Source organism: Bos mutus, chromosome 7 (genome assembly GCF_027580195.1).
Source record: "Bos mutus isolate GX-2022 chromosome 7, NWIPB_WYAK_1.1, whole genome shotgun sequence".
NCBI classification, from domain to species: Eukaryota; Metazoa; Chordata; class Mammalia; order Artiodactyla; family Bovidae; genus Bos; species Bos mutus.
The window spans coordinates 61955871-61978596 of record NC_091623.1 but is presented as its reverse complement, the minus strand read 5'-3'; the positions used below and the strand labels follow the sequence as shown (position 1 = coordinate 61978596).

Here is a 22726-nt window from a genome sequence, read left to right as displayed (position 1 = left end):
CTGTCGGGACAGCCTGAATATCAGACCTGCCCTCTGGCAGATTCCAAAGGGGATAAAGTGTGAACCTCAGCCTCCAGCCAACACCAACAGACTTTTATTTCCAGGCAGTGCTGCAGAAAGAGAACAAATACAGGAGACTGGGGGCTTTTTCCTAGCTGTGGCCTGAATTTGCTTCCCTGTTTATCAGCTGCCTCATGCCAAACAGTTTGTCTGTTGCCTGTAAGTTCTGTTCCTCTGACAAAGGCCACCAGGATCTCAGAATGTGCCTTCGTCCAGAGGCTGCTTCACCCAAGCCTCCTGCCAAGTTTCTGGATAAAGATTTTGTCCATCTCTCCTGGTGGGCAGCAGACCCCTCACACTCTGTCCAAGAGATAGGGTGGTATATTGACAAAAAAAAGGCTTGGCAGAGCTGGTCAGAGGAGCTGTAGATGCCTTGGACCTGTGAAGGGACTGTAATTTCTTCTTTGTGACAGGCTGTATGTGTGTGCTAAGTTACTTCAGTCGTGTCTGACTCTTTGTGATCCTATGGACTGTAGCCTACCAGGCTCCTCTGTCCATGGGATTCTCCAGGCAAGAATACTGAAGTGGGTTGCCATGCCCTCCTTCAGGGGATCTTCCTGACCCAGGGATGGAACCCATGTCTCTTATGTCTCCTGCATTGGCAGGTGGGTTCTTCCAGGCTAATGCAGGCCTGCCTTGTTATCTGAAGCCTTGGTATAGTTTTAAGCATGTCTCTAGAGTCCAAAAAATAAATAAATAAATAAAATGGCAGAGCCATTTGAAGTAGAAAGAATAGAGCCTCTGGGGAAAGGCTCAGTTGACTCACATATCCCAACAATTGACACAGACAGTCCAAGGCTGGTGGCTCCTGCTCTGTGTTTACAGGACTGGAAACAGGACTGAGTGCCCCTTCTTCTTCCCTCAGGCCCCTCCATTCCCATCCCTACCATCCCACTTAAACTCCCTGGGTCTTTTGCTTTGGCTCTACCTCTGATAAACACAGAGCTCTTCACCAATGCCTCTCCACCTGTGGGTGCTTCTTCTTTACATCTAATATAAGAGAAGAAAGATACTGAGATTTTTAAGAGTTAGCCTCCCATCTTCTGAGCTCCAAGTACAGAGGCTTAATTCCTGGTGAGTGTAGCCAGGAGATTGGGGGATCCCATCCTCCACTCAGTCCACACTCATGTAGTGGCACCTCTACTCTAGTGTCCACAGGCTGACAATATGGGGGCCCTGGGTGCCCTTATCCCAGTTTGTTGTAGAGTGGAGATTCCATGCCAAAAGAGGCAAGCCAAAAAGGATGCTACCACCTCCAACGAGTGTCTAACTCATAAGGCAGGGAGTGTCATTCAGAGGGTACTTTCCCTTACGCCAGCCTGGTGCAGGGGCTCAGATATTTTTCCCCAGGGGAGGAAGTAGTCCCCACAGGAAATAACTTCATTTCGCACAGGATGTACAGAAGTTGAAGCCTGAGAGTGTTCTTTAAAACAACAAAAATTGTGGTGGTAAACAATTATGAGGAGACTGGTAGCTCCATTAGAGCAACAAGCTAACCCATAGGGCGGCTAGATTACCGGAGAGAACCAGAAAAAGAGACAGCTCAGAGCAACACTCCTGGAGTCGGAACAAACCTCACACACTTGCCTCAAAACTGCTCTTTCAAAGGGACTTGAATTTAATTGAACTAGTCTGTGGCATATTTTGTGCCCCAGTGCACAATAAAGGAATGATATAGCAATTGCTGGAGCCTGACAGCTAGGATGGATGGCATCACTGACTCAGTGGACATGAGTTTAAGCAAACTCAGGGAGATAGTGAAGGACAGGAGGCCTGGCATGCCGCAGTTCATGGGGTTGCAAAGAGTCGGACACAACTTAGTGACTGAACAACAGCTAGGTGTGATATCAGCAGAGGGAGACAGCTTAATAGAAAAAATGGGGAAAGAGACAGTCAAAAAGAGCCCTGCTAAATCCATTGTTCTCCCGGGGTGACTGCACACATGCCTAAAGCTGTGTCCTCTGAAGAGCAACACCAGAGGCTTCACACTGTAGGGGAAATAGTCTTTAATAAGAGTCCAGCCAAGTCATTAAACAAACAAAAAAGCAAACAAAAACAAAGACAGGTACCCCTGGTGTGTGTCGGGGTGAGAAGGGGTGCAGGGGAGAAAATTCAATGCTCAGAGTTTCTACAATGTATTTTCTGAAATGTCCAGTTTTTAATCAAAAATTACAAGACATACAAAGAAACGGGAAAACATGACCCACACTCAGGAAAAAAGTAGGAAACAGAAATTGCCCAAAAGGGCCTAATTGTCAGATTCAACAAAAACTTCAAAGCAGCATTATAAGTATTGTCAAAGAACTAAAGGAATTCATGCTTAGAAAGTAAAAGAAAGTACAATGACAATGTCTCATCAAATATTGAATACCAATTAAGATTTAAAATGAAAGTTATATTAAAAATAATCAAATGAAGTTTCTGTAATTGAAATAAACAGTAGCTGAAATTTTAAAATTCACTAGAGAGCCTTACTCTAGTAACTTTGAACAGACAGAAGAAAGAATCAGCAAATTTGAAGATAGAGAAATAGAAATTATGTAATCCAAAAAACAGAAAAAAAGGAGTGAATAAAAATGAACACGTTCCTAGAGAAATGCAGAACATTGTTAACCAGACTAACGTGCATAAAGGGAACACTAGAAGGAGAAGAGAGAAATGAGCAGAAAAAAAGATAGTGAAAGAAATAATGACTGAAAACTTGCCAAATATGATTAAAAACATTAATCTGCACAGTTCAGCAGCTCAATTCCAAGAAGAAACAAAAAGATTTTTGCACACAGACAAATCATGGTAAGATTACTTAAAATCAAGCACCAAGGGAAATTTTTGAAAACAATAAGACAAATAGGACACATACAAGGGAACCCTAATAAGATTTGCATTTGACTTGTCATAAGAAAGAAAGGAGGGGACTTCCCAGGTAGTCCAGTGGTTAAGAATCTGCCTGCCAGTGCAGGGTCCATGGGCTTGATCCTTGGTCTGGGAAGATTCCACATGCTGAGGGGCAACTGAGGCCAAGCACCACAGCTACTGAAGCCCACACACCCTAGAGCCTGTGCTCCACAACGAGAGAAGGACTACGAGAAGCCTGTGCAGCACAACTAGAGTAACCCCAGCTCGCGGCAACTACACAAAGCCCGTGCATAGCAAAAAAGACCCAGCGCTGCCGTAAGTAAATAAATTTTTAAAAAGAAACAAAGGAGGCCAAAAGCAGGGGGGTAACATATTTAAACTGCTAAAAGAAAAAGCACATCAACCAAAAATCTTATTAATGTAACGAGCAAAACTACCTTTTAAAACTAAAATAGATATTCTCTCTCACACACACACACGTAAGAGAATTTTTGACTAGCAGTGCTACCTTACAAGAAATACTAAAGAAAGTTCTTCAGGAATAATTATTTTTCTAAAGCACAACTTATTCTCTGAAAACTATAAAGCATCTTTGAAAGAAATGAAGATCTAAATAAATGAAAAGATATCTCATGTTCTGTTCATGAAGCAGAAGGTAATATTGTCAAGATGGCAACTCCCCAAACTGATCTACAGATTCAACACAAAACATATTCAGTATCATTAGTCATTAGGAAAATCACAACCACAATCAAGTCAAAACCATAATGAAATACTTCTTAATACCTCCTGGGATGGTTAAAATTAAAAAGATATACAATACAAGTGTTGATAGGAATATGGAAAAATGGAAACATTTGTTCATTACTGTTGGGTTTATACAATGATGCAGCCACTTTAGAAATACCCAAGAGAAATGAGAACATGTATCCTTGCAATATCTTGTATAAAAAAGTTTATAACAGCTTTATTCATAATAGCCAAAAAGTAGAAACAACTCAAATGTCTACCAGCTGCTAAATGGCTAAGTAAAAGGTGGTATATCCAAACAGTGGAATATTATTCAGCCATAAAAAGGAATAAAGTACTGATACTTAGTACTTGAATGAAGTACTGATACTTAGAACAACATGGATGAACCTTGGAAACATTATGCTGATTGAAAGAAGCCAGTCACAAAAGATTGCATATTGTATGATTCCACTTATATTAAATGCCCAGTGTAAACCCATCTAACATTGTTCAAAATAGAGTAGCACCTGTCAAGGGCCACTATCAAGTCTCTTTCAGACACCCAAGGACTGGAAAATTACTGAAGACAAGAAGTTACAGATTCTCAGAAAAAAACAAAACCAAAAAACAGCCTATTGAAGCACAGCTAGCCCAGATACAACTGTGGACCAGAAAAGAAAGAAACCCACCACCTCTTTCCTGCACCTTGTCCTTTGAACTCAATAAAAGACTCAAACCCCCACCATTAGGGGCCAGCAACCACTCTGTGCATCTGGCCCTTTCCTCCCTTAGAAAGGGAATAAAAACCCTCTTTTCTTCTCTTGTTAATATTTCTATGAATTCTTTCACAATCCGTGTTGGTTCACCCAACACCCAGAATAGGCAAATCCAAAGACACTGAGTGTATGTTAGTGATTGCCACAGGCTGGGAAAAGAGAATTGAAAGTGACTGCTAATGAGCATGGGTTTCTTTCAGGGGTGATGAAACTGTTCTGAAGTTAGATAATACTGATGACTGCACAACTCTGTGAATATAGTAAATTATAAATGAATTATACACGTATACACTGAATTTACACATAAGAAGAATGAATTTTATGGTATGTAAATTATATCTCAATAAAGCTCTTATCAATTCAGTTCAGTTGCTCAGTCGTGTCCGACTCTTTGCGACCCCATGAACCGCAGCACGCCAGGCCTCCCTGTCCATCACCAAATCCAGGAGTCCACCCAAACCCGTGTCCATCGAGTCGATGATGCCATCCAGCCATCTCATCCTCTGTTATCCCCTTCTCCTCCTGCCCTGTCTTTCCCAGCATCAGGGTCTTTTCCAATGAGTCAGCTCTTCGCATCAGGTGGCCAAAGTATTGGAGTTTCAGCCGTCACATCAGTCCTTCCAATGAACACCCAAGACTGATCTCCTTTAGGATGGACTGGTTGGGTCTCCTTGCAGTCCAAGGGACTCTCAAGAGTCTTCTACAACACCACAGTTCAAAAGCATCAATTCTTTGGCGCTCAGCTTTCTTCACAGTCCAACTCTCACATCCATACATGGCCACTGGAAAAACCATAGCCTTGACCAGACAGACCTTTGTTGGCAAAGTAATGTCTCTGCTTTTTAATATGCTGTCTAGGTTGGCCATGACTTTCCTTCCAAGGAGTAAGCATCTTTTAATTTCATTGCTGCAATTGCCATCTGCAGTGATTTTGAAGCCCAGAAAAATAAAGTCAGCCTCTGTTTCCACTCTTTCCCCATCTATCTGCCGTGAAGTGATGGGCCCAGATGTCATGATCTTAGTTTTCTGAATGTTGAACTTTAAGCCAACTTTTTCACTCTCCTCTTTCACTTTCATCAAGAGGCTCTTTAGTTCTTCTTCACTTTCTGCCATAAGGGTGGTGTCATCTGCATATCTGAGGTTATTGATATTTCTCCCGGCAATCTTGACTCCAGCTTGTGCTTCCTCCAGCCCAGTATTTCTCATGATGTGCGCTGCATATAAGTTAAATAAGCAGGGTGACAATATACAGCCTTGACATACTCTTTTTCCTATTTGGAACCAGTCTGTTGTTCCATGTCCAGTTCTAACTTGCTTCCTAACCTGCATATAGGTTTCTCAAGAGGCAGCTCAGGTGGTCTGGTATGCCAATCTCTTTCAGAATTTTCCACAGTTTGTTGTGATCCACACAGTCAAAGGCTTTGGCATAGTCAATAAAGCAGAAATAGATGTTTTTCTGGAACTCTCTTGCTTTTTCATAAATGAAAATAATTAAATAGTAAGCTTTCCCCCACCACTCCATGGTCAGTAAATTTCTAGCTTTAAGTTTACAACTAAGTTATAAAGAAGACATTGTGGATGGAGGTATATACTATTATTAACTAACTACTACTTCCTCTTTTCCCCCACAGAATGAAAAATAAGAGAACACAGAAATCCTTTCTTAAATGAACTATTGCTAGTTTTTCATTCATAGTTGTCTCTGAGGTTGAAGTCCATTTATAAAGGGATTTTACACCTTGTGGTGAAAACTTTTCTGGTTTTTAGTCATTGAATAGAAAGTTCTCATTTCTACGAATCTCTTCTGCCTAGTCAGGTTTAAGTACAACCTGCTTTGCTTATTCATTAATGCTGTTTGTAAAAGGCATGAGATTAGTAGAAAGGGAACTACCCTTTAGCGAGGTCTGTAATGTGTCCGACGCTGTCAGACACTGTACTTACGTTGCCCATCCAATGCTCACAACAGCTTTGGGAGGGAGTACCGTTGTCACCTCTTTGAAAGTGAGAAAGCAGGCTAACAGGGGTGAATGAGTGGCCCAAAGTCACACAGTCAGAAATGGCAGAACCCAAGACAGCCTGTGCTCTTTGCTCAGCATCAAGCTGCCTTCCAGAGTTCTCAGTTCTATGTAGTCACAGGGATACTCTTATCTTTATGATCCTTTATGGCTTCGGTAAAGGCTAAAATTACTAGACTTTGGCTACTTGCAGAGTTCAAGGTTGAGGGTGATTTTCAAAGGACTGTGTGATACCACACATTTCCAAACTAGTTTTCCATTATTCCTAACTGTTCAACATTTGTTCACCGATGATTTGTTAAGCATCTGCCACATGCCTAGCCTTGTACACTTTAGTTAACTAAAATGATTATATGAATGTGTTCAGGTTTTAGAACTCTGTCTATCTGGAGGAGGTTGAACAGGTTGGGGGCGGGGTGCCTCTTTTCCTTTCCTACTGGAGAGCAAGGACACGGTGGCCGAGAACATCCCACCCCGGATGGCTGGGCTCATGCATGCACATGTGAACACCTGATCTGTCCTCTAAAGCAAGCTTGACCTTCAGGTTTGTGGAGGCAGTGACCATGTCTGCTTTGTGCCCCTTCAGAATCTGGCCCAGAGCAGGTGCTCAATGACTGTTGCATAAATGATTAAGCAGTTCCTTTTACCAGTCCACTAGAACCGGGGCTACTCACTTCATTGCTGTGTGCCTTCATTTGCTCATTTGTAAAACGGGGATAAAGGGAATACCTATTTTCAGGTGGGAACGTTGAGATCCCATGAACGATGCAAGGCACACAGTGAGCAATCGATACACTGTACTTGTCCTTTCTTCTATTACTGTTGAGGGCATGAGATGCATGTTCTTCTAGGTCAAGTGTCCTCATGTCACCTATTACCTTGGGACCTGGTTTTTTGTTCTTTAAGGCTAAATGACCCAGTCAAATGGGGAATATTGGTCTAAGACCTGGAGGATGAGACAGACACAGTAATCCTAGGAGAGTATATCCTGTGCCTCAACCCTGCACAGTTTGGGACATTCCGCTCTTTGTCCAGAGTGCATGTGGGAGTGTGGGTTATGTTTCAGAAATGGTAGCGTTTGACCTGAGGGCATAGCTCCAAGGCCAATGCCAGGCAGCCTCTCACCAGGCCGTCAGCCATTCGTCTCTAAGCAGACCCTGTGTATGTATGTTTGTGTGTGTACACACATGTGCAGAGACCCACAGGACACTTCTGTCTCATTAAGGAAAAGACCGTCTCCCACTGGTCCTGCCATGTCATTGTCAACAACAGGGAGTTCCCTGGAACCTGACAATTGAGGCCCCAAGATACACCCCTAGAACCCCAAGGGGCTGGGGCAGGCACGGCCTGGCCTTCTCAAGAATGGCCCCATGGAGAAAACGGTCCCCCTACAGGCTGGCAGCTGATTTATTGGAACACCAGTCCCGTGAGCTGAAGCCAATATTTTATCTGCCAATTTTGTATCCTGTTACCAGGCCTCTTGCAACTTTCAAAGAGACTCTTTGGGTACAGTGACTCCCCAAGAGGGAACCCAGCCTTGGAAACAACCATAAGTAGCATGAGGTCCAGCTGCCCTCCTCTACCAGACGTGAGCAGAGACAGCGCTCTCTACCAAAGACAGACAGCACCCCCACGGGCCTGGGGCGGTGCACGTGGCCAATTTCTGTGCTGCACGATGCTGACAGCTTCGGGGGCGCCTCTTCAGGCAGGGAAGGGGGACCTAAAACCTGGCCTCATGGCCTCCAGTAGGAGAGCAATGGGGAGCTGGCCTTCGCCTCACCTTTCCCAGAACCCAGTTCACAATTCCTTTCCTTGCTGCATTCCCCAAACAGACCAGGCTTGACCCACCATCAGGGCCAGCTTGATGGGCATCAATCCCTGCAGTCACCTAGGGCCCCACATTTATTTTTAATGCTCTGCTATTGATATCTTGAAATTCTTAATCATTTTGAACAAGGGGTCCTACATTTTCAGGTTACACTGAGCCTGAAAATTAGGGAGCCCGTTCTGTTTACTATTTTGCTCATGCAAGGCCTGACATCTGACAGCTGTCCTCTTTCCTTTCTGTCTCTTAAGTCCTATCTATGCTGCCCAAAGGCAACGTCCTGATAGGAAAATGTTTTTAAAACCACAAAGGAGAGCACATTATCTTGGGAAGAGCTTTTCTGCTTGGCTGCAGATGGAATGGTGATGGTTGATAATGGACACTTAATAGCCCCACCAAACCTGGGATTTTCTTAGTTCTGTTCAAGGTTAACGGCTGTGGTGGAGGTCTTCGGCCCCTAGTCTTGATGTCACATTCCTTGAAGAAGTGTAGGGGTGGTATGTAATAAACTCATTTTATCTGGCCTTTGGTGTTCTTGTCCAAAGCAGGACATGGGTACAAGGTAAAGTTGTTATCTTGCTTGCCCATTTACTTGCTTTGACTTCAGGCAAACACTAGTCTCAGAGACTAAGTTTAGTCTTCTGCAAAATGGGTTATGAACCACACCATGAGGCTTTCAGGCTTCAATCTGTGACTTTTAGAAGCTGGTGGCCATTAATTCAGGTACATGTCTCCCTTCTGACCCGTGGCCTGGCAGAGCACGTGAATCTGGCCGTACGGTTTTGGAGGGTTTGTGCCTTTTCCCCTGAAGCCCATTCAAGGTACCCCAGTTGAAGCAGCCTTCCTCTGGGTGTGGTTTCAGTCTTATCCTCAGCTGTGCCTGACGGTAGAGAGTTTCTGGTTCACATTGTTTTTTCTTCTGCAGAGCTGTGCTCAGGCAGCCTGCCTGTGAGCAGCACTGTGAGCACAATGCGAGGCAGTCCCAGGAATCTTGCTGTTGTCTCCAGGATGGGGGTGTTCTCAAGGACATTATCCTCAGCATCACAGAGTGGCCCCTTCGTGGAAGGAAGTATAGAGGAGAGGCTTCTCCCTGGTCTCGGTACTCAGACAAACTGAGCTTTTGCAGAATGAGTTTATTACTCTGCACACTGTGATCCTGAGAGTCGAGCTGCTGGGATATTCAAAGCCAGATTTCAGGGCTTCCCTGGCAAGTTGACAGGCCTTTGGGCAGGACAGCCAGAGGTCAGTCTTACCCCTGGCTTGGTTATTTTTGTAACCCCTGCTCCTCTGAGATTTTCATTTGCCACGATTCCCTTAGCATTTTGTTGTACACATTTTTCTTGTATGTATCCTTATATCCACCTCTCTCTGCTGCAAATGGGGCATGATACAAATATGTGAATTCACTTTTAAATCTATGTCAGGGAAGTTGAAAGGATTAAGAAGCAAACTGCCTTAGGAATGTCATGGGTGCAGTACCACTGCTGAGTGGGGGGCTGGGATTGGGTGGGAGGCAGGGGTTTTTTCCTACAGACTTTATCGTCTTACCACACACAGCAATCCCCTGATCCACTATCCCAAAATACTTATTGGTACCTGCTTCTTTTTTAATTCACAAAAGCTCACTGAACACATTTTGAAATTTTTGCAACCTCCCCTTGAGATTATGTTGAATTGACTTAAGTCAGGAGCTGGTAACAAACTCTAGCTGAAATGCTCATTTTGTGGGTCCACAAGCAGGGACTTGTTAGAGCTACAACAGCCCATGGGCCCTGGGGAGTGGGAGGGACCACACTTCTGGGAGGGCTGCATGGAAAGAAGGGTGGGGAAGTGTAGAGGGGAGATAAGAAGCACTGAAGAGGGGCGGGAACACCACCCCTAGCACAGTGGGGCTCCGGATCAAGCCCTACGCATGGCCTACGGTGTTATGCGGCCCAGGGAACACAGGGTTCTCTGGAGGATTCTGCTCAGAAAATATAATCACAGGTGTTTGGGGACCACTGGCATTTTTCAACAGGTAGAAGAAGCTTTTCTACCTGAATCAAGTGACCATGCCCACCACCCTGACCTGCAGGCACTTAGAACACTGTCCCTCCATGCCAGAGGGATGTGCTTCAGTAACTTCTGAAGCAGAAATGGCACCTCTGCTTCATACTACTTCACAGTTGAGGGGTCGCCAGTCAAAGCCATGCCACAGCTCACTTCTCAGTACACAACGTAAGCAGGGCGAGAGGTATCACCCCTCCTTTCAGAAGGGGAGGGTGAGCCTCAGGCAGGACAGTGACTTGCCCCAGTGACTGACAGAGTCAGCAGTCAACCCCAGGGCTGTGAAGCCTATGCCTTTTGCACAATAGTGAGCCTGGCACCGGGGAGGAGAGCCTGCCTGGCTGCCACGCTAATACGCCAGACACTGGAGCTGGGCAGGGGCCGGACCTGCTGGGGGGCTGGGCTCACACTTTGTGTTTTTCCCTGGCAGTGGAGTCTGGTGTGTGAGGAGGATTGGAAGACGCCCCTCACCACTTCCCTGTTCTTTGTAGGCGTGCTTCTCGGCTCCTTTGTGTCTGGGCAGCTATCAGACAGGTAAGGACGATGGGAGGGAGGGAAGGTGATTGTCAGTACACTGCCTGTCCTGGGGTTGGACTGAATTTAGGGTATTTTCACCAGAGAAAGGGAGGCCCCATAGGCCACCAAGTTGAGTGACAGGAGCAATTATGACGTATCCTGTATCCTCTGTGCTCAGCCCCTTGTGGGGAACCACTGGAAAATGGGGCCCTTATATCACCAACTGTTAGTTGCTTAGTTGTGCCCAACTCTTTGCAACATCATGACTGTAGCCTGCCAGGCTCTTCTGTCCACAGAATTCTCCAGGCAAGCATACTAGGGTGGGTTGCCATTTCCTACTCCACTGGATCTTCCCGATCCAGGGATTGAACCGGGGTCTCCAACATTGTGGGCAGATTCTTCACCATCTGAGCTCCTCAAAAAAATACACTGCTACCTCGCCAGGGCCTCCTCACCCCGCCCTCAGTTTTTTGTTGCCATGTGATCTATCCACAACCAGCCATTAGCCAGAGGCAAAGCCAGATGGTGAGTACCCCTCCTCAACTGTGCACCTGCCTCTGCTGTGGGTCATGCCCCTGGCTGGACACTGGGGCCGCAGAGCTGATCAAGGCTGCTTCGGGGCCTCCTGGAGTGCACTGTCAGGAGGAGACAGCATCGCAGCTTGGGGAGACGTGACCACACTGACCCCTGAATGTTCTGTAGGGACCAGAGCAGGAAGGTGGGAGTGCTCAATGGCAGTGTTGGGGAAGGCTTTCCAGAGGAATGGCTGTCCCTCCCTTAGTCGTGAAGCCCAATGGGACCCCCGACCCAAAAGCCTGAGATGACCTGAGTGTGGAAGATGAGATGGGAGGTGTTGTCCTGTGTTCCCTTTGAGTTACTGGACACTATCAGAAAATGACATTAAGACTTAAGCCAGCTGTTGTGTCATTTATGGATGTTGCTGGAAGCTACTTTCCACAGGGCAGTGGTTCCCAATTTGGGATGCACAATAGAGTCACCTGGGAAATAATATCTTTAAGCCCTGATACCCATACTGCATCCAACTGTCTACATCCAGACAATAAGAATCTCAGAAGGCTGTCACAGTATTTTTAACTCTCTTGATTCCAAGCACATCCTAGGTTGGAGACCACTGACACAGAGGGACTCTTGGCTCTGGGTTGACAGAATTCTCATGTTACTGACATTCGACGTATCTTCAGTTTGTACTGTGCTCATGTTCCAGAAATGTGATGGCAGCTTCTACCTACGACTCATTCTAAAGAGCAAATTTCCACGTGGTCCTTACATAAGCTGCTCCATGATTTTGAGATATGCTGCCTCCACTGGAGGCTCAGAATCTCAGAAAGTTACCTCCTGGGCAGAAGGATGCCTGAGACCTCACCCAGGAAGAACCTGGGAGGATGTGATAGGAGAAAAGCCTGTCACGGTCCTGAGAAAAATAGTCTGCAGGGATGCCTGACTCGGGCCTTCCCCAAGCCCTGAGTACGGTGCTGCTCTGACCTGCACAGGCCACTTCTTGTGTTGTGCTGTGCTCTACAGATTTGGCAGAAAGACCATCCTCTTCGCAACCATGGCTGTGCAGACTGGCTTCAGCTTTCTGCAGATTTTTTCCATCAACTGGGAGATGTTCACTGTGTTATTTGTCATCGTCGGCATGGGCCAGATCTCCAACTACGTGGTGGCCTTCATACTAGGTAGGAATGGCTTCTGACCTGCAGGGCCCCTGCTTCCAGTCCTCGGAGAGGCCTGGGAAGAGGGGGCTGCTGAAGAGGGCACAGGAAGCACTCTCACTCAGCGCAGAAGGAAGCACTGTAATTCATGGTCTGTGCTTCCAAAACACGATCAGCTTCGGGGACATATGTGCTGGGGAGGAGGCTGTGATCACAGGTTCTTTGACAGGTCACAGGCAAGGCAGGTACTCATAGGGAGCCAGCTCTTTGCTGGCCCTGAAATGTGACAGTGAGTAAGAGCCAACCGAGTGATAACTGAGACACATTTCAGGAGCACAGGGCTTGGGAGGGACACAGAGGAGGGATTCTTGAGGGAGAGACAGTCCGGGGATGTGTCTGATCTGGGCTATGAGGGCTCAAGACTTCTGCCTGGGCCACGGCTAAATGGTCTCCTGGCAGCTGGGCCTGGCCCATAGGGGGATTAAGGGTGGTCGGTGCGGCTGGTACACAGGTGGAGGAGGCACGTGCCAGACAGGAGTCCGGTGCCAGCTGTCATCTTTGGGCAGATCTGGCTTCACCCCTAAGTCAAAGCCCACCCCCAGAACATATCAGCTGCATACAGGACAAGCCTCACTGCTGGGAGCCGTCCTATCTCCTAGCAGCAGCCTTGCTTCTGGAATATCAGGCCGTATGAGGGGGACTCACAAGCTAAAGGTCAGGAGGAGGCCCCCAGGGCCTTCAGCAGCTTTTCCCAGGAGGCAGCAGGGTAAGCTCCAGACATGTTGATAAGGGTCATCTGCAAGAGTGAGAGTCCCCAGCAGGTTCTCTGAGGCCACCTCCTCAGGTGAGAGAAGCGGCAATGGGGCCACCTCTGGAACAATAGATACTCATTCCCATAACCTCTAGTATGATCATATTTCCTTGTGGGCGGTCCCAGTTTGTCCCTATTGCCACAGTGTAATTACCAACACCATCCCTTTAATGTAAGTCTGATGATTCTTATCTCAGAAGTCTGAATCTAGTAAGATGATTCTGATAGGTTTTAAGATTCTGGATGACTCGTTGGCTTTCAAGATCCTGTGTTCTCTTTGTTGAGGATATGTACGCCCTGTCAGATTGCCAACTTGGAACTGTTCAAATTCTACTCCTTTAATCATTTGTGAAGCGCTCCTTGCCAAAGGCCTAGCCTTGGCATCTGAAGAAGGAGGTGGGGAGGGCATGCTGCAGTCACACGGCCCCAGCAGAACACCCTCTTCAGCAGGAGAGGACCTCTCTCCTTTCTGCAGGGGGAAGAGGGGAGGGGGAAGGATTCGTTCAGAGGACACAGACAGCTGCCAGCCAGTGGGGCTAGAAACTGGAGACTGGAAGAATTCAGGACAGAAGTTACAACCTCCTAATGCCTGATGACCCCAAGGACACAGGGCTCCTGGACACAGCAGAGTTTGTTGTTCTCATGGTTTAAATCCCACAGACTCCATCTTCCTTTTGGTGAGCACCCCATACCTGGAAAGCCTGATGGGTAGCTTTGCTTGGGCCAGAACATACTAGAGACTAAACAGAGGAATCTGCCTGAAGTGAGCAGGCACCTTTAAGCGAACCTAAAGAATCACCTGAAATGGAAGGGCACAAGGTTGTAGTGAAGCCAGAGAAGCCCTGTCCTTGGGATCAGAAGTCAGGCGGTGTCTGTGCCGTGCACGGCATTCCCCAGGGCCTGCTGAACGCCAGCCCTTAGACCTGCCTTTCCAGGGGCACAGGGTGCTTCTGAAGCCACAGAGCCTCCTCCCCCGTGTGAGTGGATGAGGCCGGGAGAGCCCACGCCAGGCTTCCTGCAGGGAAGTCTCTGCCCAGCTGACCCTGTCACTACAACCAACTTCTCTCCCTGCTCCTTATGCTGACACGAGTGGGAAGGCCAAGGGAAAAGTAAGAGCTGTAAGATCAGTCGGAGCTTAGATGTACAGCCAGCAGAGGGCGGGCACTGGGTGTAGCAGGCTCTCCATCAGCTGTGCAGGGTCTGGGAGCCTCCCTGGCTATAGTGTTACTCCACTGTGTTCTACAGGAAACTGCTGACATTTGTGTGCTGGTTTGAAACTCCTTGTCCTGGATTCTCAGGCCTGAACATTTCAGTGTCACTGAAAGTCAATCTGCCCCTTGGAGCAGCCAGAAAGAAGCCTTCGCGAGCGCCTGGAGTCGGGTGGGGATGCGAGACACAGAACCATCTCTGGCTTCTGGCAGCGCAGCAGTGCTCTCTGGTGTTCTAGAACTGAAATAGCCAAATTGTGCGTTTCATTTAACTAAAAGCAACCTAAGCTTTGGATCTGGTCTGAGTTCTGTCTGGCCCTTCACCTTCACTTTTGCCCTCTGGCTCCAGGGAAGGGTTGGCAAGATGCTGTGGTGATAATCTGCCATTTTAGGAGTTCTCACATTAATTCAGGAAGCTGAATTACTCCCACTCTCCACACAGTACAAAAATGGATTCTCTCCTTGCTCTGCTTTTTAACAATTATAAAGCCTGCCAGAGTCACAGGAGACAAGAAAGGGGAAGAAAGGAACAGTGCTTCTTAAAGAAACAGAAAGTTCACCCGAAAGTGAAGAGGCCGCCAGAACGATGCTGGCTCAGCAGCAAGTGACCACTCAGGACCAAGGACACCGACCCCACCCACATTCCAGCTCTCCCCTCACAATCTCCCACTGTTTCCCAGAAGTAACACCCTTGAGCTGTCCAAAGCCTCTGGGTGAAACACGAGTGGCATCCTCCTTTATTTCTCGTAACTAGCTGCTTGAATTTATTTTGCAAAGTTAACTGTCTCCTGTCTTGAGTGATTCATTCATTCAGTATTTTCCCAGCACTCTTAACAATATTTGTTCCAGCACGCTGAACTACTTAAAATGCTGCTTCCTCTGATATCTTCATGTTTTCTTCCTTTTGATGAGTACATAACTGATGGCCTCTTTCTTTGTAACTTTGGCTACCAGGAAGCTCAGGCTGTTATGCAGCCTTTATTAGCCACGTAGTTTTTAAAAGTTTTAAAATTGAGTTTACATAGCATAATGTTAACTCTTTTCAGTTCCATTCAGTTCAGTTCAGTCGCTCAGTCGTGTCTGACTCTTTGCGACCCCATGAATTGCAGCACGCCAGGCCTCCCTGTCCATCACCAACTCCAGGAGTTCACTCAGACTCACATCCATCAAGTCAGTGATGCCATCCAGCCATCTCATCCTCTGTCGTCCCCTTCTCCTCCTGCCCCCAATCCCTCCCAGCATCAGAGTCTTTTCCAATGAGTCAACTCTTCTCATGAGGTGGCCAAAGTACTGGAGTTTCAGCTTTGTGTATAAATTCAGTGGTTATTAGTATATTCACAAAGTCATACAATCATCGACGGTACCTAACTCCTCAACATTTCATCATTCACAAAAGAAACTTATCAGCAGTTAACCTCCCCATTCTCTTCTTTCCCCAGCTCCTGGCAACCACTAATCTACTTTCGGTCTGTATGGATCTGTCCATATTCTGAACGTTTCTGATAAACAAAATTTTATAACAGGTGGCCTTTGTGACTGACTCCTTCACTTAATGCTGCCAAGGTCGGTCTGTGCTGCAGAATGGCCCAGCACTCCACTGTGCGCAGATACCACGTTTTGGCCATCTCTTCATCAGGTGACAGACATCTGGGTTGTTACCATTCTTTGACCAATTTGAAGAACGTTGCTATCAGCATTTGAGTACAAGTCTTTTGTGGGTCCATGTTTTCAGTTCTCTTGGCTGTGTACCTAGGAGCGGACTTGCTAGATGATACGGGAATTTTAGGTCTTACCATTTAAGGAACTGTCAGACTATTTTCCAAAGCGATCTGTTGCACATTTTTGCTCTTTTCTCTAGGTCATAGCTTTTCACCTTTCTTTGTATTTTACTTTAATGTTACCCTTATTTTATTTTATTCAAATTAAAAGCTACTTCAAGGGAGAAATGGGATATAAATACATAAGATGCAGAGATTTGCTGGCAACCCTTGTTGCACTGCCCCAAGAGGGAAGAATTGGGGGACACAGGCAGGAGGTAGGACTCACTGCTATCTGTCCTCCAAGGGCTCAAATCTGGTTGGCAGAGGCAGCTAAGACAGCTGTTACAGAGAATGTGGGCTGTGGGTCTAGGAGTGTGGGGGGAGCACAGATAAATTGTCTGCGTATATGCATAGACCAGAAAGGTCCCTTTTAACCAGAATGATCATGAACGTTTATAGAGAAGAAAGAGGACAAGGGAATATCTGCTATTTTGATGAGAATTCTGAGTATTTTCCAGGAGCAAAGAGAGGTTTTTGCTGTCTTCTGTTGGATCTCTTGGTCAAAGGCACTGTGTTTTCCAACATTCCCCTGACATCTGGTACATTTCAATTGTTTGACCAGGATAAAAGAGTTAATGATTCCTGAGTACCTGCCACATGCCAGACACCTGACAAGGCTCCTTACCTACATTAATCTCAGTCCTCATAATAATAACTCCATGAAGTAGGACTTACCAAAGTCACCCTAGTAGCCAATGAGCATCAAGGGGCCCAGCCCCTGCACATGGCTGGTAGAGGACCCTGGGTCCTACCCTATATCCTGGCAACTGCACCACAGTCATGTTTCTTGAGCTGGGGTCCGCAGACCTCTGCAGGTCATTCATGGAGGGGCAGATCCTGCCTCCAAGTGGAAGGGATCCAGTGGTTCCTGAGCCGACTACCGTAGCAGGGCCCTGAGCAACATGACAGTAAGCCTGGCCCCCTCCGAGTCACTCACTCTCGGGGAGAGCGCTCAGATTCTGGAGGTGGTGACAGGCAGTGGGCAAACACTCCTGGCCAAGACATGCTTCTTTGGCTTAGAAGTCAGCGTCTCACTCACAAGTGATACTCAGAGGCCCAACCAGATCAAGACCAAGCAGGCTTTGTTCTAGGAGCAAACACCTAAGGGGTAAAGTCGGTCAGGACAAGGAGCCCCTAGTGAGCAGAGCCAGAAGTCACCAGTCACCTCTCTCACTGCCAGCAGAACACATGGAGTTTGTGACACCTGCTGGCAGTGAAAGGTCTGCAGGAAATAAGACTCCTCTTCCGGTGTCTCTGAGAGGACTGGTTGGCCTCTAGTTAGTTTGAAGACCAGTCCAAGTGGGTGCAATGCAAATCCTAACTTCTAAAATGCAGGTATGGCCCCACCCATCTCCCACACACGTCTCCACTAGAACTCAGTCGAAGGACAGCTTGACAGGGTGAAGGCTTTGCTCCCATGTAATTGTTTTTTTTGGACTGTATCCATAGATTAAACTGATCAGGCTTAACTCCTATCTGTCCCGCTTATTGCATATGTGTGAATTTAGGCAATTTGCTTCAACTCTTTAAGTCTCAGCTGATGATATGTAAAACAGAAGTAATATTAGTTGTTATATGATTGTTGTGAAGAGTCAAAGAGATAATATATGTAAACACTCAGTCTGGAACCTGGCTCAAAGTGCCTACTCAAAACAATACTAACTATGAAGATGATGATGATGATGCTCAAGGCAGGATGATTTTCTAAAAGTCAGAGAGCAGGAAGTCGTGCTCCCAAGGAACTATTCAGATTTATGCCCTCCCTGTAGCTCCACATAAGGACAGAAGGGTAGATTAATGAAGCTTCTGTCCTCCATGGGTACTCTGCAAAGCTAGAGCAACTCTGTCCTGGCCTGAGACCCAAGCTTAAAGAGGAGTGTTATCCAGAAATTCAGTGGGGTAACTTCTTTCTCTTCTCTTATCAGGATCATGGAAGTGTGAGGGAGTTCCCTTGGCCTCTTGAGTCTACAAGATTCTCACTTGGTCCTGTGCACTCTCTCTCTTCCACAATCACATCCTCTGCTGCTTCACTTCTGAATCTCTGCTTAGGAATAAAGCACTATTCATTCCCATATCATGATAATTACAGCCAAAGTGTTTAGAAACCATGGCATGGTGAGTCTTCTTATGGAGTGACAGGAAGGTCATTAATGAGGTAAGAAAAGATCTGGGAACAACGCTCATGATCCTGAAAGAAGTCCAGCTCTATTCTTGGAAATGAGTTTAAAGACTAAGAAATGCCTTGGGTGGTTAGAGCTATTGTCCGCAGTCCAAGATGTGAGAGATAAACAATCCTGGCCATTTCTATCAGTCTGGGTTTTAGAAGTGGCTGTTCAAAACAGAACCACTGAGACACATCTTCAGTTATGCTGAGTGAGGAAGAAGAGAGGTGAGGATAGGAGCACAAAGGAGGGGAGAAAGGGAAACCAGCAGAAATGGTCATTTTACTGCTTCTCTGGAATTAGTCCTTAATTCCTTAGCCTGTGCTCAGGGCATATAAACACATCTAAGAAACTCCTTCTTAAAACCCAAGCCTGAATAACCTTCAAATCATCTGTTTTGTATTTTCTGGGCTACTTTTCAGTAGTGGTGGGCAGATCTCAAACAAAAGATGGAGCTATTGCCATTGGCCACATCTCCACCCTGGGGCAGAGGACCAAGAGTGGACTCTGTGGAAAGGGCCTGAGTTTTGTGACAAAGAAGAAGCCTGTTCTCAGACTCCTTGTCTCAAATCAAGCACACTCCAAGAAGCAAGCAACATCTCTTGAAGAGCTGGGGCTGAGCCATCCACTGTGGCGCTGAGCAGAGCAGGAGCCTTTCCCAAAACAGGGCCAGATGCCAAGCATCTGGTGGTTTTGTGGTGTTCTGGGAAAGCTCTGTGAGTTCCCTCCATGTGCGGCTAGCTCCAGGGCTGCCGCCTGCCAGGCCAAAAGAGCAACTTCTTCTTGTCTTTCATTGGGCTATAAAGACTGTGTCTGCCTGGGGCTGATCCCTGGGCACAGTGTGGCCTCAGTGGAATTCAGCCCTGGGCACTGAGGCCCTGCTCTGTGGACCTCCAGAGCTAGCTGGATCCTCTTTATCATTTCTCAGGGCTCAAGGGTAGCTAAGGGTGTCCTAACACAGCTCAGTAACTGAACTCTCCGCTGTTTCCGAGAGACCCATATCTGCTTCTTTACAGTGGTGAATGGTGGGAGAGGCTGAATGCCGCATGAGCCACACACCCTCAGGAGAGCTCCCACGCCTCCTAGGACACCCTCATTGCTCCTCACCCTGGGGCTTTTATTTTGGAAATGTGGCATTCTCAGAAGAGGTTACCTCTTAGGGCTGAGCATGATATTCATGACATGAGGAGACATTTTAAAAAAAAATCTACAACTCCTTTAAAATCTCATGAAAACTCATCCTTCTATGAAGTGGTAAGTCTTGGGTCATGTCCCACCTTCCTCCACACTGACCACTCCTGCTCTGGGCCAGGAGGTAAATAACTCCTTCCTCTTCTAAGTGGTTATGTTTTAACTCTAACTGCCAGGTAATGATGCAAAAAAGCAAATATTAAAGTGAGTTAAAATGCTAATACTCCTCCCTTGTTTTGAACAGGAACAGAAATTCTTGGCAAGTCAGTTCGTATTATATTCTCTACGTTAGGAGTGTGCACATTTTTTGCAATTGGCTACATGCTGCTGCCACTGTTTGCTTACTTCATCAGAGACTGGCGGATGCTGCTGCTGGCGCTGACGGTGCCGGGCGTGCTGTGTGTCCCGCTGTGGTGGTGAGTGTGGCTCTGTCTCAGACAGCCCCCTACTGCGGGCCAGCAACCTGGAGCCCAGAGTATGGTGCTGACCTTGGCATGGGCCTGCTGATCTCACTGGAGTAGGCTGAGGCCTCAAAGCCCAGAGACCGTTTCCCTTGTTGGGGGTAGGCATGTGTGCTGGGGTTTGATTCCCCACCATCCCACAAAGCACCATTCTCAGGAAACCCAGTCCCCCTTTGGCTCTCCCAACTCTTCTCTGTTAGTGGGTGGTTGCTGTTGTTTGTGGATATGGTACTGTTGGGTTTTGTTATTTTTAGCTCTGCCCCTCTGCTCTTCACTGGAGAAGGAAATGGCAACCCACTCCAGTGTTCTTGCCTGGAGAATCCCAGGGACGAGGGAGCCTGGTGGGCTGCCGTCTATGGGGTCGCACAGAGTCAGACACGACTGAAGCGACTTAGCAGCAGCAGCAGCAGCCCTGCCTTTCTGACACTTTTCTGTAGGAAATCTCTTTCTCCTTATGGCTTCAACTAATGTAACTTCCTCAAGCTTCCCTATCATGTAATGAGTAGCATCTAAGATGTGACTGTTTATCTGCTTTGTCTTGAAGAGCTAGAAAATCACATCTGTTTAATTAATTGTTAGAGAAAATATTCTCTTCACTCCTCCCACAACCCTTCAACCAAATTTTGACACGTTAATGTGGGAATAACAAAGTGTTGAGATGCTGACCCCAATTTTACTGAGTACGGCTATGGGGGAGACTTTATGTGAGAGAACAGAATGACAATAATGGAATAAGGTCCCAGCCATATGTTTTATTTAGGGGAGACTTCTCATTTCTTTGGTTTTTCCATATTTAAACAAGAGCAAAGGGGATTTTTCCCATTACTGAGTTCGGTACTCTCTCTCTCCCTCTCTCTCATTGATTAGTCTTGATTTAGTTTCATGATATCAAAATCAAATCTCCCAGCAGTGACTGGTTTTACTGAATTGCTTGACCTCTCTCTGCTTACAAACAATGAAAGTATTTTTGATCATGTGTGGGGGCTCACAGGTTAGACTAGCCCTCATGGTTGCCCTGTCCTATGGACATACTTAGGAAGTGTGCCTTAGGAAGTTTCCCAGAAGGACCTTCATCTTGCTGCAACTGTTAGGCAGCCATAGAGGCTGACAGTAGTACTTCTTGGCCTTGTTAGACCTGGTAGCTGTGGTTAGACCACTCCAAACTACTGTCCTTTTATGATCTCTAAGGCTGCTATGATTTACCAATGCAAATCCTTGGCATGAGTGTGCATGGGAAAAAGAAAGCACTTTTTTTTTCTTATTTCCCTAGAATTTGAGAAACAGCGTGTTAGATACTATTCTGATTTCCTGACCCAGTCTGAGAGTAGGGCAACTTTCTTGAATGAGAATCACCATCATCACCATCATCATCACATCACATCAGCATCACACCCTCTCTCCACAACACGCCCTGCTAACTGAATTTATTGTAAAAGGTGCTGGTGACCAGACAGTCTCTCAAGTCACAAGCCAAGATTATTCAGAGGTTACTTACTGCCTCTTCAGTTGAATGATTTTGGTAATCTGTGTTCATTGGTTCTAGTTGTCATTTCAGCATAAGAGACTAGTACTTTCAAAATATGTTATAGTCAACTGTAGTACTATATGATTCTATCAGAGAGAGAGAACAAAAATAGAAGGGCCCTGACTGTAAGAGATTAGTACGGATTTTAATTTGCGGGGCTTGGATCTTTGCCTCGGAACCAAATACCACAGCAAGGAACAACTCTGACAGGTCAGCCTCTTGGGTTTCTAGCACAGAAGGTCCATCCCACAAGGAGCTGCCTTACTCTTGCCCTGAGGAGAGTTGTTTCTATGTTGCCCATGGGCTGCTCCATGGGTGCTCCTGGCTGTGGGCACATTGTACCCAGGACAGGACTGCCCCAGACAGAGCACAGCCCGGGGCCAGGACAAATAAGCTGAGTGCTTGTCCTGAAAGTTTAACAGTCTTATCAGTTTTCTATAAAAATAAAAACAAAATAGCTCTCTTTTGAACATTTCGTCCTTGAGGGTGGGATTTCCTGAAGCAGTGCCCGTCCGTCGGGGTGGGCTGGGATGATGTGGCGACGGCTTCAGGCTACTGAGACCTCTGTTGCCTATTCAGTATGTGATATAGACTCTCCAGCAACACTCTTCCCCTGTTCAATTTCTACAGAGAGGCTGTAATGTAAACCTTATTTGGCCCTCCACTAACTTGAAATGATGAGCTAGACTTGATTATTTATGCACCAAAAAACCATGGCAATTCACAAGTTAAGATGGCAGCAACCCTAAGTACAGTGGGCTGAAAATTGGAGCAGGTGGTTTGGGGACTTTTTAATGTCCCCAGTTTCCTTTAAAAGGCTTGGCAGTAAGTGACCACAAGTATGAATGGAGTGTTGTAGGTGGGGGAGGAGCCCCTAGGTGCAACGTGGGGGAAGTTTTGCAATATCTAGCTGACTAAGCATTTGGAACTTGAGGCCAGTGATGGCCCTCAGAGCTGATAGTTAAGAAAGGTAGGGTATGTCTAAGAACAACTTGGTTGGGGAAAGATACCTCTCAGAAGTAGAAGTGCCCAAGCTGTATAGTTCTTCA

At 46.5% G+C, this 22726-nt stretch overlaps 1 protein-coding gene across 1 annotated transcript in view; it reads left to right on the top strand.

Annotated features, from left to right (window-relative positions):
- LOC102273763 (solute carrier family 22 member 4) overlaps positions 1-22726 on the top strand; it is a 43033-nt gene that overhangs the window by 4779 nt on the left and 15528 nt on the right. The window contains exons 2-4 of the mRNA XM_005888368.3: positions 10741-10844; positions 12369-12523; positions 19936-20107. Of these exons, the coding sequence (XP_005888430.1) occupies positions 10741-10844; positions 12369-12523; positions 19936-20107 (431 nt within the window). The remainder of the gene's footprint in view (positions 1-10740; positions 10845-12368; positions 12524-19935; positions 20108-22726) is intronic.